Source organism: Ptychodera flava, chromosome 16 (genome assembly GCF_041260155.1).
Source record: "Ptychodera flava strain L36383 chromosome 16, AS_Pfla_20210202, whole genome shotgun sequence".
Lineage (NCBI taxonomy): Eukaryota > Metazoa > Hemichordata > Enteropneusta > Ptychoderidae > Ptychodera > Ptychodera flava.
In genome coordinates, this window is record NC_091943.1 from 31,642,745 (window position 1) to 31,655,596 (window position 12,852).

At 35.1% G+C, this 12,852-nt stretch overlaps 1 protein-coding gene across 4 annotated transcripts in view; it reads right to left on the reverse strand.

Annotated features, from left to right (window-relative positions):
• Nucleotides 1-12,852, reverse strand: part of LOC139114611 (contactin-5-like) — a 48,310-nt gene that overhangs the window by 10,506 nt on the left and 24,952 nt on the right. For 3 of the 4 annotated variants that reach the window (XM_070676430.1, XM_070676429.1, XM_070676427.1), the window contains 9 exons: nt 12,673-12,743; nt 11,713-11,935; nt 11,122-11,198; nt 10,005-10,251; nt 9,402-9,542; nt 8,860-9,057; nt 8,012-8,068; nt 5,774-5,886; nt 3,832-3,955 (listed from right to left, as the gene is read on the reverse strand). In XM_070676430.1, coding sequence (XP_070532531.1) covers nt 3,832-3,955; nt 5,774-5,886; nt 8,012-8,068; nt 8,860-9,057; nt 9,402-9,542; nt 10,005-10,251; nt 11,122-11,198; nt 11,713-11,935; nt 12,673-12,743 — 1,251 coding nt within the window. The remainder of the gene's footprint in view (nt 1-3,831; nt 3,956-5,773; nt 5,887-8,011; nt 8,069-8,859; nt 9,058-9,401; nt 9,543-10,004; nt 10,252-11,121; nt 11,199-11,712; nt 11,936-12,672; nt 12,744-12,852) is intronic. The other variant, XM_070676428.1, reaches the window with a different exon arrangement.

The following is a 12,852-nucleotide window of genomic DNA, read 5'->3' on the forward strand; positions in this document are numbered from 1 at the left end:
GTATGTCTACAATAAATGGAACATACCAGTAGGAAGACTTAGCCTACAACTCATTTTCCCAAGAAAACACCATCCCTGGATTAAAGAGTTGGATATTTTGAGGACAAAGTTTTGACAGCACTGAAGATTCATAGAAATGATGGCACTTGAAGGTGAGTGACTGTTATTTGGAAATATAACTCAGTCTTACGGTCTACTATCATATTATAATGGTATGTCTAGATATCTCAAATTCCATTCAAAACATTCTTCCAATACTCACTTTGATACTATAATTATTTATCAAATTTCTTTCTTGGACTTCATCTTCTGCACGGATGCTCATTCCAATCGGGCAAAGGAGTTATATGATGAAATTATCTCGCGAGACGAAGGCAGGTTGCTATGGTTTTCTGAATGAAATTTCCCACATTTTGTACCTATTGTGTCTCATTCTGCTGTAGGCAGATTTCTACATTGATTTCTTGTTTAATGCATTCAGCTGTAGCTAGTTCTACTATAACAATGCATGGTTTTAAGGAACTTTCATACTTAATATATAATTATTCTAAAAGACTGCCAGTGAGAGAAACTAAAAAGATAATTTTTACTTTATAAACAGGGAAAGATTTAACAAACAGAATACGTCTGGGTGGCTTGTATAAAACTGTTACATTACTATTAAGGAAAAAAAAAATTATTTCTTGTCCTTTTAGTGATCAATCAATGAGGACACTCATTCCAAGTTTCTTGTATGTCATAGAAATCAAAATTTTTGTTCTCTATCACCATGACAACAGGTAAAAAAAGCTCCCATTTGCATATATGCAATATGGGAGCTAAAAATAAAGCAATTTATTTTTTAAAAAGGTCAAAAAGTCAATTGTCCACCAATAATGGACAAGAAATAATGAGGATTTTGGACAAAGCATGCATCACAGTGCTTTACTGCTATTGGTGTGGTTTATCTTTGAGATAATTGTTATCAATTTTATCACATAACCTCTATGATAGTGAATTCCATTGCTCTGATAAAACCCATATCTGCTATGTTGGGTACTTTATTTTACGCATGCAATAAATATACTCCCAGAGAATTTATTCTGCAAAACTACCATGCATGGGATTTCAACTAAAATGCTAAGAACTCTTCCGTTACATTGTCATTATCTAAACAATTGACATTCTCATTAATTGACACAAAAACTATACTTTTCATTTGTAATATTTTTGGTCTATACATTTTTTGTATTGACAGAGGAACTGAATGACATGAAAGAAAAAATATGACTGATTTCCAAATCTTCAACAAATGACTGGTGGTAATTTGTGAAAGCATTTTGGAGAAAGTTATGCCTTGTGAATTGTACCCAAATTACTATCATGGTCTGGCCCAATCTCATTGTTTCCTACTGCAAAGCTGGGTTTCTACATTGGATAATGGGTTGAAGGAGTTTGGTGTCGATACAATCACTTCTGTACCAGGGTGTGTAGCCATGAGGACTGGTACACAGAATGACCTGTCAGTCCACGATAGATGATGTCATCCATATACACACCCTGCCTGTACAGATTTAACACCTGTAGCCAAGTCATATATTAACTGCATATGTCTGTTTCTTGCTGTACTGTAACATTTACATACATAATTAATGGGGTCAAAGTTTCACAAGATAAATAACACCGGTAACTTTTACGGTAAAATACATGAAAGTCCTTAAACCTACTCCAAAAACTACCACAGTCAATTTGTTCTTTCGTTTTATCCAAATTTTAAGTTTTCTGTTTCAATGGCAGTTTAAAATATCATATTTTCACTCAAAATTTGGATTTTTTATCCAACTATTTTTCTACCACTGGATATTTAAAATTGTAGATCACAAGGGCTCCCTAATGTTGTCTATAATTATACATTCTGAATTCTCATTTTCGAATGGGTTGTACTGAGAAATTAGGGATATTGTGCCATTCAAACTTGTTTTTTCTTTACTTAAAAATGAAAGTTAAATCAAGATGAAATAGAAGAAACTGGTACGAAATTGCATAGAAAGTGAAATATTGAGAAACAGAAGTTGAAAAAAGTTGAAATCTTTGACTTGACAGTTATTGTCTATAGACCATGCATCTATGGGTATGCTTGCATGCATTTGTGAGACATACACCCTTGTATTGAGCAACCATGCTGTAATTACCAATGGTAGGGGTCATGAGTAGGAAAGATGCAGTTTGGTTGTCATGGTGAAAGATGAATTTACTATGGTGACAGAATCACAAAATAGCTACAAGAATGGGTTATTTCAGACTGTACAGCTATACACTGCACATTGATGGTGATGATGCAGTGCAATATGCTGTGATCATAAATACTTTGATAGTGATTTCACAGGCCGAGGATTTTTGGAATGAGTAAAGAATTGATCATCTACAAAGAGGACAAGAATAAAGAAAGCAAAATGTTAAAGATGTGAAAATAAGTGAGATGAAATAGAACAAAGAACTCTTGGAATGGTTCTTACAGCTTAAAAATTTATAATTGGCACTTCAATGTCCTGGGTTGTTAATTGTGTTTTGAGTTGTAATAATGTGTGATGTTGAAGCATATGTGCTTTGTGTTAGAAAAACTCCTGAAATCAGAATTTAAACGAAAACTCATACAGAGTGCAAGATTTCTTTTTCAGGTGTTTTTGAGACAGAAAAATCTACATGTACACCATGGGTTTTTGAAAGTGAAGGGTTAGCTCAAATTTCCTTCTTGTGGGAAATATATGCCCACATGGTACAATTCTATCACTTATTACCCTTGAAAACAATTTACAAGTATGTGTACTTAAATCTCATGAGCTGACTTTGAAACCTACATGAACTGGTAATTATGTAGATTTCAGAAACTTGAAAATGCAAGAAATTGAATTATGAACCCTATTGTTGATTTTTAACTTAACTCTGTAAATAAAATAAACGGACAAATTCATTACTGTTTGCAGAACCAACGTCTGTTGATATATTCAAAGCATCTACTCAAAGTTTTAAATTTTGATTTTTTGATTCCATTCCATGTAGGTTAAATGGCATTTCCCCACTGCTGAATCCACAAACAACTTGGACAGCTGGTGATTGTTCATTTTACGACATGAACAATACCCAATATGGCCCATTTCATGTTTACACTGTTTGTACATTGGTCATTTTTTGTCACCCATACGCATAGAGTACACAAGTTATTCAATATTTCTTTGTCATCAAAGTCTGGCATCAATGAGTGCCCAACAAAATACAATGGGCACAATATCTACTTGACTCTGTAATTTAAGACAATATAATCTGTTGATATGGCTTCATAAATTCAACTGTCTGGAGAATTGAAATCGTATGACAATTTCCCCGTCTTCCTAGAAGGCATTGAAACTGAGAAAAAATTGACAAAATTGTACATGCAGTGTATATGTAAGATTAGTTTCTTTGAAATACGATGGCAACACACAAACATATCTGCTACTGTTTATTTAACATTAAAATTCACTTTACTAATATTTTTACTCACAAGCAGGTTGTTTCATACACCAACCATGACGTTATTTTTAAACACATGGCAGTTGTTCTGCGTGTAATTGCTGACACACTCACAGTGCACCATCCATTCACACATACAGACACATACGCCAACAGCTAGTTGAAAACATTTCAAACTGAGCTCTAGATGTTTGAGCTGAGAAAAGTACATCAGATACACCAAACTTTAGCAAAAGTCTCACCATCTTGTCCACTCAGAAATAGATTCTGTATTCAGCATATGCAAACTATGACTGAAATTTTATCAATGAAATAACTACATTGTGATCCTGTGATACTCACAATAACTTTGTCTTTTCTCAGCTTTCTTTTTCCTCCGATAGCAGTAATATATTCCAAATATTATAATGCCCAGTATACTCAGGCCAATGGCTACCATAGCACCTATGAACACAGGCATGTCTTTCATGAAATGAAATTAAATCAGACACTGTCAAATTTTGAAATCTATGAGGCCAAGATTACTATAGAATTTTTTATCTTGAGGGAAAAATGATTTAACAGTAAAATGTGCATTGGAAAATGACTCATAAATGAAAACAAAGTAATGCCCTCCTTGAAGCGAGAAAAATGGATTAACATTATTACTCAATTAAAGCTAAATGCCTTTCTTTGTTTCTGAGACTACTTCACCATGCTCTTTTTCAAAGTTCATGTTTCATATTTTTTTCACATTTGAGTTTTCTAAGTACACCAAGAGTTACATACTGACAGTGTTTGTGAAAAATGATTTCTTGTTCTACTCCTAAAATCATGTCAAACTGCCCAGTTTTCAAGTTGTCCTTGCAACTAAGCATGTGTTAATGTCCTGTGTCAATGTGACGGGTCAGTTGATTTTCATTCCGGACTAGAATTCATTTGTCAACAATCAATACCAATACATATTGTATACAATGTATTGTTGGCATACAAATACTTTGTATATAATATACGCTATTGGGGAGAACAAGAACAAATCATGTGCTCATTTTAAGAACTAATAACAATTAAAATATTATAAAAAATTACAAGAGTAATTGTTCCTTTAAACTTTGAAAAGAGTCAAGAGTCAACAATGCTTCATTTCAGCAGAGAAAAAAGTTCCATCATATTAGGCGAACAGAAGTCAGTAAATAAGTGTAGCTTGAGCTATGCTGACAGGTATAGCCTGCTATGTTTATCTGTGTTGTGCTGAGTAAAACATGTGTTCATACAGAGTTGACAGTTTGACTTTTGAGAAAGAAATATCATATACAACTGGATTCAGACTCTACCACTGCCATATGGATGTGACTGTTAAAACATATTTATCTCAAAGTCATTGCCCTTTTAATGATCACAAAGGACCAGCTCATAAAAAATGTCACCTTCAAATAAATGTCTTCACACCAGTATCTCTACTTTGACAAGACTTTGTGTGAAGGCTTTGAGGAACACAGAAGTGAAACAAAAAGAACCAAAAAGCTAAACTTTTGAATCAGATTTGATATCTGGTGATATGGTTGCTGCATGCCTGTCACTGTGTTTGTTTTGTGAAGAGTAATATTAATGTCATTTATATAATATTGATAGGTAAGGAAACTATTTTACATATATTTCTGTACAGACAATGCTAGTCAGACCTGGGAAAACGAAAATGCACAGAATATGGAAGTGTACAGTTCAACATATTTCAAGTGTGAAGCAACATTAAACTTTATGGTGAAATTAGGAACACACACAGCATTGACCTAAATTACTTGTAAATGTGGTTTTACGGCATGATATTACTTCACCTTTGCATTAGGTGTGAACAAAAACCTTGACAGAACTTCCAAAAACTCTTCTTTTGAAGTGCAACTTTACAAATTGTGTAAAATAGAAATACTGCACTAAAATTATTTGTCAGACATGATATAGGTCACAGAAAGCATGTAAATACACTTGAAGACAGGGGTAAAGTTGTTTTCAAAACTGATATTTGATGTATAGGCAGATAGCCCAATAAGATCACTAGACCAGCCTTTATTTCAGAGAGCGCTACTAGTCATCGATTTAGTGAAAAACTTCATAATTTACAAGGCTCTTGAACTGGTAGGAGCAAACCTTATTAGTTAAAACCAAAAGCCCATAATTGTAGGATATATATAGAGTTGTTGATCTGCACATTGGTGCAAATATGGGGAAAAAAGCAGTAAATAGGTTTGACACAGACTATATACAATATACAGTACATACATTGTGTATTGCTAGAGTCATATACTCACGGTGGTATAGTCCACCATTCACCAGTAATGCCGGAAGACGATTCTCCAGCACGAGCATTTGGCGTGCTTGGTCCACCAGTGTTGTCAGTTGGATTTGCCGGTGGCAATGTCACTGGAAAGTACAGTCATGAGCAAAACATGAGCAAATCTCTCCAAAAATAAAAATCTCGTCACTGAAGTACACAACTCAAAAATGACTTAAAGTTATTCCATTTTGTTTGAAATGTAAAATATGAACACAAGTATAATTGAAATTTTGAAATATACACTAAAGAGAATATCTTACATTATGTAAGTCATCACAAATACATGTGCACACACACACACACACAGAGTTAGATAAGCAGAATGTTGCACAGAGATATCTGTCGTACATCACTAGCTATTGACGATGAAAAAAATAGTCCTTCATAGTTGAAGCTTAAAAATTTGTAAAAACAATGACCACAATCTTTAAAATCAAAGGAAATATGACAAACCGTCAGCTCCTTAAGAGATACTTCACTTTGCTATTGTGAAGATCTTAGGGGGAGTGACTCGGCCAGTGGCCATATGCTAACCTACTTACGTGCTATCAAAAACAATCTGTTATGAGACAGCTGGCAAATACATGTAATTTGGGTTGTTTGGCATGGAAACTGGACCATGAAAGGCCAACAATGACTCGATCAGTGTTCAAACAGGATATCCTCCCGAACAATCACAAATAATCATTCAAGTTTAGAACATGAACAACAAGATTCAGGTTGAGTAATTTGGCTGCACCTTTTACCCAGTATGACCACAAACTGAACCACATGTACGGCACGATAATAATTATTCATATATTCCCCTCTTTAAGAGTTGGATTGAAAGCTTAAATTTCATATTTTACCTCACTCTGCTTGGAATAATTACACTCTATACAGTCCATTTTGACATCTGACGAGACTCAACAGCTACGTGAATTTAGTAGGTGCATTTTGTGACAGGCAATGACTCTTAAAATTGACCTTTGAACTTTTGGTAGGAGTAACCCAGTAATCTGGACTTTGAAACTTTGTATCCTCTTAGAATCAGTCTCTAGTTTGTCATTTTTATGAATCCCTGATACCAAACAGGTGTCAGGTCCAGATGTTCCTGATATTCTCAGGTAAGGGCTAGCAAAACACCCAACAATATTTAAGGCAATGATACTTCAATCAACAGGTTTAGCCCATTCTAACACGGATATTTCAATGTCTTACAAAAAATCTGAGTGCTTGCATTGAAACTTCACATATGTAAGCAACATATGATGCTGTGTCAATCTGAAAGTAACAGTGCTGCACCTGACACCATTCAGAACTCAAACTGAAAATTGCAGATCCATACTGAGAGAAGGATATTAACGATTTGATTTTACCCAGGGCAATACAATCTTAATTACTGTGAACTGAAAAGATGCTCATCTTGTCAAGAGCTGGGCAAATATTGAAGAAGTGCACTGATGTTAGTTTTGATGGAAAGTTAGTTGAATTTAATTAAATAATAAATAATCAATTATAAATTTGTTAACCATTTAATATATTAATAATTAATGTAATTTGCAGAAACTCTAATATGTATTCTAAAAACACATGTATGGCTCTGTGAGTGAATATTTATAGTGTTGAGATATATGTTGTAAAATCAAGTTTTCATAAGGAGTGCAAATGGATTGGGTCAATCATGTAACAAAATCAACTTATTTGTTAGAAAACAGACTACAGTGTCTATTGTTATAGTGTTGTGTTGATGAGGATAGAATTTTCCTATGACAGTAATAGACTGAACCACTAGCCACTGTTGTATGAACACTGTACAACTCAAGATCTGTATATGACACATTCACAGCTCAAAATGAGTGACAACAAAAACACAAGGCTTTGTTGATCGTCTCATTTCAGATGTAACTGGGTCACATTCATTATTAATTCATCAAGTTGTATTTTTTATCAGCTTGCATCATTAAAAAACGCCACGATAATTGGTCACTCTTTGGAGTATCACATGGCTAAAAGTAATAGACATGAAAAATAAATACTTTTGTCAAGTTTTTTTTGGTGCGATGGGTATCAGTGAATTTATACGATGGATAATTCATGCAGTCAAGGTGTCCTTCTTGAATTTTTAACAAAACATCTGAAATCACACTATGACAGATTATCTCTAACACCATACGGTATTCAATGAACAGCGCCCTCACATCTAAATGATTGGAACGGTGCAAATCTTACATGTACTGTAAGTAGTGTCCATGGCCGGTGATGAAATTTCATCACGGACAACTGGTGCTGTTGTCAGTTTGAAAACAAAAAGATTACATGCATATCATCCATTACAAATTAGCGCAAAATCCACTTTACTTTACATGTGTACAGTTAGATTGAAAGTTGAAGCATGCAGTGAGAAAAGCAATTGAATCAAATTTTGAAAAAGGATCAAATGGGGTTGAAAAGATCATGCAAAAACAAATTAACAAATATGACCATGTTCAATGACTTACAGGACTAATGCATTGAAAAATTACAGTTGGAAAGTATTTTTGCAGGAATAATGCAGCAACCTACATGTATGTATCAAGTATGACCAAAGAAATAGCACTGCCATCATCATGACAGCAGTTTGTCACTAAATGTAGCATCAGATGTGCAATATTGGCTGCAGTTGACATAAATTACGGTAAATTTTTCACTTTGTGTACATGTATTTATTGTTGCAACTTGTTTGTTGATTCTTTGGAATGTGATTTGTATTGTTTGAATAACACTGCATTGGCAATAACATTTTGCCATCCTTGAAAGATTAATTTCCCAAATTCTTGTCACAAATTTGGACCATGGACAATGAGGGAACTGTAATGCTGATATGAATAAGCCCTATTATGTGTGTATGCATCTCAATAAATAATCAAGCATACAGCAACTTCTGCAACTGCAGATTTTGTACAACACTGCCCTCACAGGCCCCACTATGACATTTCATAAAGTACCAATTTGTTTATACAATTATTGATTCATAATGATGAAGCTGGTGTTTCTACTGTTTCTACAGAAATTTTAGGAAATCAAGTTTGATAGCTTACGTGAGCCAGTAGATTTATTTAGCATGACTGGATGAAGTCCAGTACCAACACTTGTGCTTGCTGTTACAGAAACGGTGAACACTGTATCAGTGACAAGTCCGGTTAGATTGTACTGTAACAGTGATGTCATCAAGTGACCGTGTGTGGAATTGGAAAAACCAACTGGAATCCCATCCATAGCGGAATCTTCTTGTGTATCTGTTGAACAGAACAGAACAGAAGACTGGATATCTGAGTATGCGGAGTTTGTGGAAATCTTCAAAAGCTGTATCTTTCAAATTATTCTACTCTTATCTCAAAACATGGTATGCCTTGGCTAGGCACAACCTGGCAATTTTGTTATTGAATGAAAACTGCCACAGCAATCTATGGATCAAGCTGCTTCATACTGTCAGTTCTCTCCATTCTCAAAAATTATGATGGTCCTTTATCAAAGACATTCCACAGACAGAGAAAAGGTAAATCACAGTACTTAGCGTGATTTGAATTTTTAAATTCTGTGCATTTAACAGGTATCTGACTGACTGTGAATGGGTCCTTACCTTCACTGTCACTGACAGCATAGTATTTGATGTTATATCCTGTAATAATTCCATTTTGGACATTCTCTGCCGGCTCTTGCCAGCTTAGATGCAGATAGTTATCACCAGATGTAATTTCTAGATTTTCAACTCGACCTGGCACTGAAAAATACAAATAAACACTTTGGTTGAAACTTTTTGTTGCAATTGGTGTTTACCTTAGGTCTTTGTACTATGCAACAGTAAGTACTTGTTCATGTATGTTCGTATCTGTGTGTATGTGCAGACTAATGCTTCAAAAGTGCCTTTGGAAATTGATTCCATGGCACCTAATATGCAGAGAGTTGTGAGAATATGGCCTAACTTCTTCATATTGAGACAGTTATAACAATCTGTAGGCACTTGTACCAATGCAACATAATTCTACAGCACTGATGTGACAGCCATATTAATAGTAAAGTCACTGTAAAGTTGATATTTGCCTGATCTCCTCTAAGTCATCACACCCTCACATATCTGTACATTCCATAATCCAGCCATGTCACCTCTTGCCACACTCAAGTTCACATCCCAAAACTGACATGCAAAACGAACAGCGCTTTTGAAGTCTGACATTTTACTTACATCCTTGTGCAGTCTTGGCAGTAACCATCTGACTGAACGGTCCCCCTGATTTCTGACCATCAATGATAATGTATGCCAATATTCGTAAAGTATACTCAGTGTAACCAATCAGATCTGTCAGTACAAACTCAAACTGATCCCCTCCTGGTATGTTGGTTGTCTTGGAAGCTTCCATTGGTTGATTTGATGGCCAGTATTGCAGGAAATAACCATCGATTATACCATTCTGATCAGCTGGTGGTACTTCCTGCAAAATGCAAATGATAAGAAATTCTTCAGAACTTCAAGAAGAAACATGCTTCCAAGCATCTGATTTTATATAGCAAACATAACATGGTAATTTATGTGTAGAGTTTGCTGTTGAATTTGAAAGTTAATATTTTCTCATGAACACACTCAGTCTTATAAGGGATATTAAACACAGATATTATACAGTAAACCACAGTCACTCCACACAACGCTTGTGGAGTGACTGTGAGTGAACTGCTCAGAGGACTGTTTTCATTGTAAAATCTATGAACCTTTTGACAAACCAAACAGAGCTCTACTGAGCACTGTTGCCATAATGCAATATTTCAATTCAGTAGAGTTCTGAGTGGTATGTTTCTATCTGAAAGGCATCCACAGACCAGTTCACCCTTTCACCATCATGGTTTGGTCCAAACCCATTGTTTTCAATGGTGAGTATATATAACCTGTATACAGGGAATCAGGGGGGTGCAGGTTAAAACAAGTATAACTGTTGAGGAGGGTGATTTAACTATCTATACTACAGCTGCCTCTACTCCACTTTATATTCACTGGATTATGACGTTGTATTAACCTTTCCACTGATAGGATATCACTGGATTGGTTTCCAATGCTACAAGCATTAGCAAGCAGTGATTTCCACTTCAAAACACACGTTTCAGATTCTCAAGGTGTACAGACTTTCAAGTTCTATGACTGTTCTGGGTTCATGAAAGAAACTGTATTCTGGAAAGCTCAATCAAATGGATGTGTAGATGGGTCAATGGGGATGGTTTCAACAATAAATTTGGCCACTTGAAATCTGAACAGTTAATTGTTAGTATCACATCATAACAATATCCCACATCAATCATCTTCCTCAACTTACCTCCCATGATATATCCAGTTTGTGTGGTTCATCAGCCATAGGAAATGCTCTCAGGTTTTGTGGAGCTGCTGAGGGCGCTATACAGAAAGAAGAAAAATTGCAAGATACTCAAACACATAAAAATCAGCCACTTGGGCCATGTCACCACACTAGACTATACACTCTCATTTCCTATGCATTCCAAATTTTTATCCATACATATTTATCCAAAAAAAATAAACAAATGAAACAAAACTAGGACAGGACATTAGAGAAAATACTTAAATATACAGAGAAATTCAAAACACAGTATTCTTGACACGGACAGTATAAGATAATTGCTAGGTAATACTACATGTATATATTAAAAATATGAAGATTATATTTATACATGTTTCATAAGTTATTCTTATAGCGTGATGGTTTCTACTACAATCTCTTCAGAATATTTGTTAAAAATTTCCAAAGTTGTGTTTCGGAATCAAGATGTACTTTCTTAAAACACAGCTGACAGCAATTGTGACTGATGTATACGTTGAATAGTCATCATAAACCACAAAAAGTCACAAACATAACTAGGTCTGTCGAAATAAAATGAGAGCTGATCCTCACCTCCGGCAAATGTTCTGATCTGAACACTGTCACTGTACTCTCCAGATCCCTGTGTATTGTGAGCTCGGACTCGGATGGAATACCATCTCCATGGTTTCAGTGACATCACAGTGATGCTATTGGTGTCTCCTCTCGTCTCTACAACGATTTCTTCATTAGTCTCGGTTTCAATACACTGTACATCATATTTTGTGATGACTTCACTACCATCCACATTGACAGGCTGTGAAATTTAGTGTTATGGAAAAATTTAAACACTGGCATAATCAATTGAATCTTGGTTTAATACGTACCTCAAGTCACAACTACAATCAATTCTTTACAGCTACACATAAACATGAGGATGAATGAAAAAGGTCATCTGACCTATCTATGACCTTACAGTGTACATATTTTTGTAAATATCATGTAGTGTCTATGGCCACAACGGTGAAATGTTTTTATATGGCCACTTACCATTCATCATTTAGAAATCAATGAGCTTTCATTTCACAAGGCAATGATAAGATTTGCATCTCACGCAGCACTTTGTAGCTGGAGCACGTTTGTTAATAAAGGCTGTACAAGGTAAATATGCAAGCTTTTCTTAAATAGAAGCATCATTTGAATAATGAATTAAATACCAAAATAGACATGGCCATTTTGATGCAAACAGTGATACAATGGAATCTGATGAAGTGGTTGTGCTTGAAATTAATCATTTAGTCATTTTAGATATATCTTATTATTCAATCCAAAATAAACAAATGTGTTGACACGTTTGATAAAAGTGTCAAGGGAGAAAGTGGTGGATAAATCAACACACTAGTTTCTTCTAGTTTCAGTCACAGAGCATTTTTCATGTTGGTACTGTGAACTCTTTGTCCTAGAATGTGTTCTGGACAAAACTTGAAAACAGGAAGCCATATTTGTCATGGAAAGCAAAATGTTAGGAAGCAGTTGTTAGTTGAAGGAGCATACCTGCCACGAGACATAAATACTCGAGCTGGACAGCGGTCTTGCAAAGACGCCAAAAGGAGCGTTACTGGGTGCTGAAGGGTTGCAAGGAAGAATGCAGAAAGTGGCAAAAAATTAGATTTAGAGTCAGTAACTGCTGCAATGCAAATAGTCAGTACAAAATCCTTTAGTACAGAGGATGAC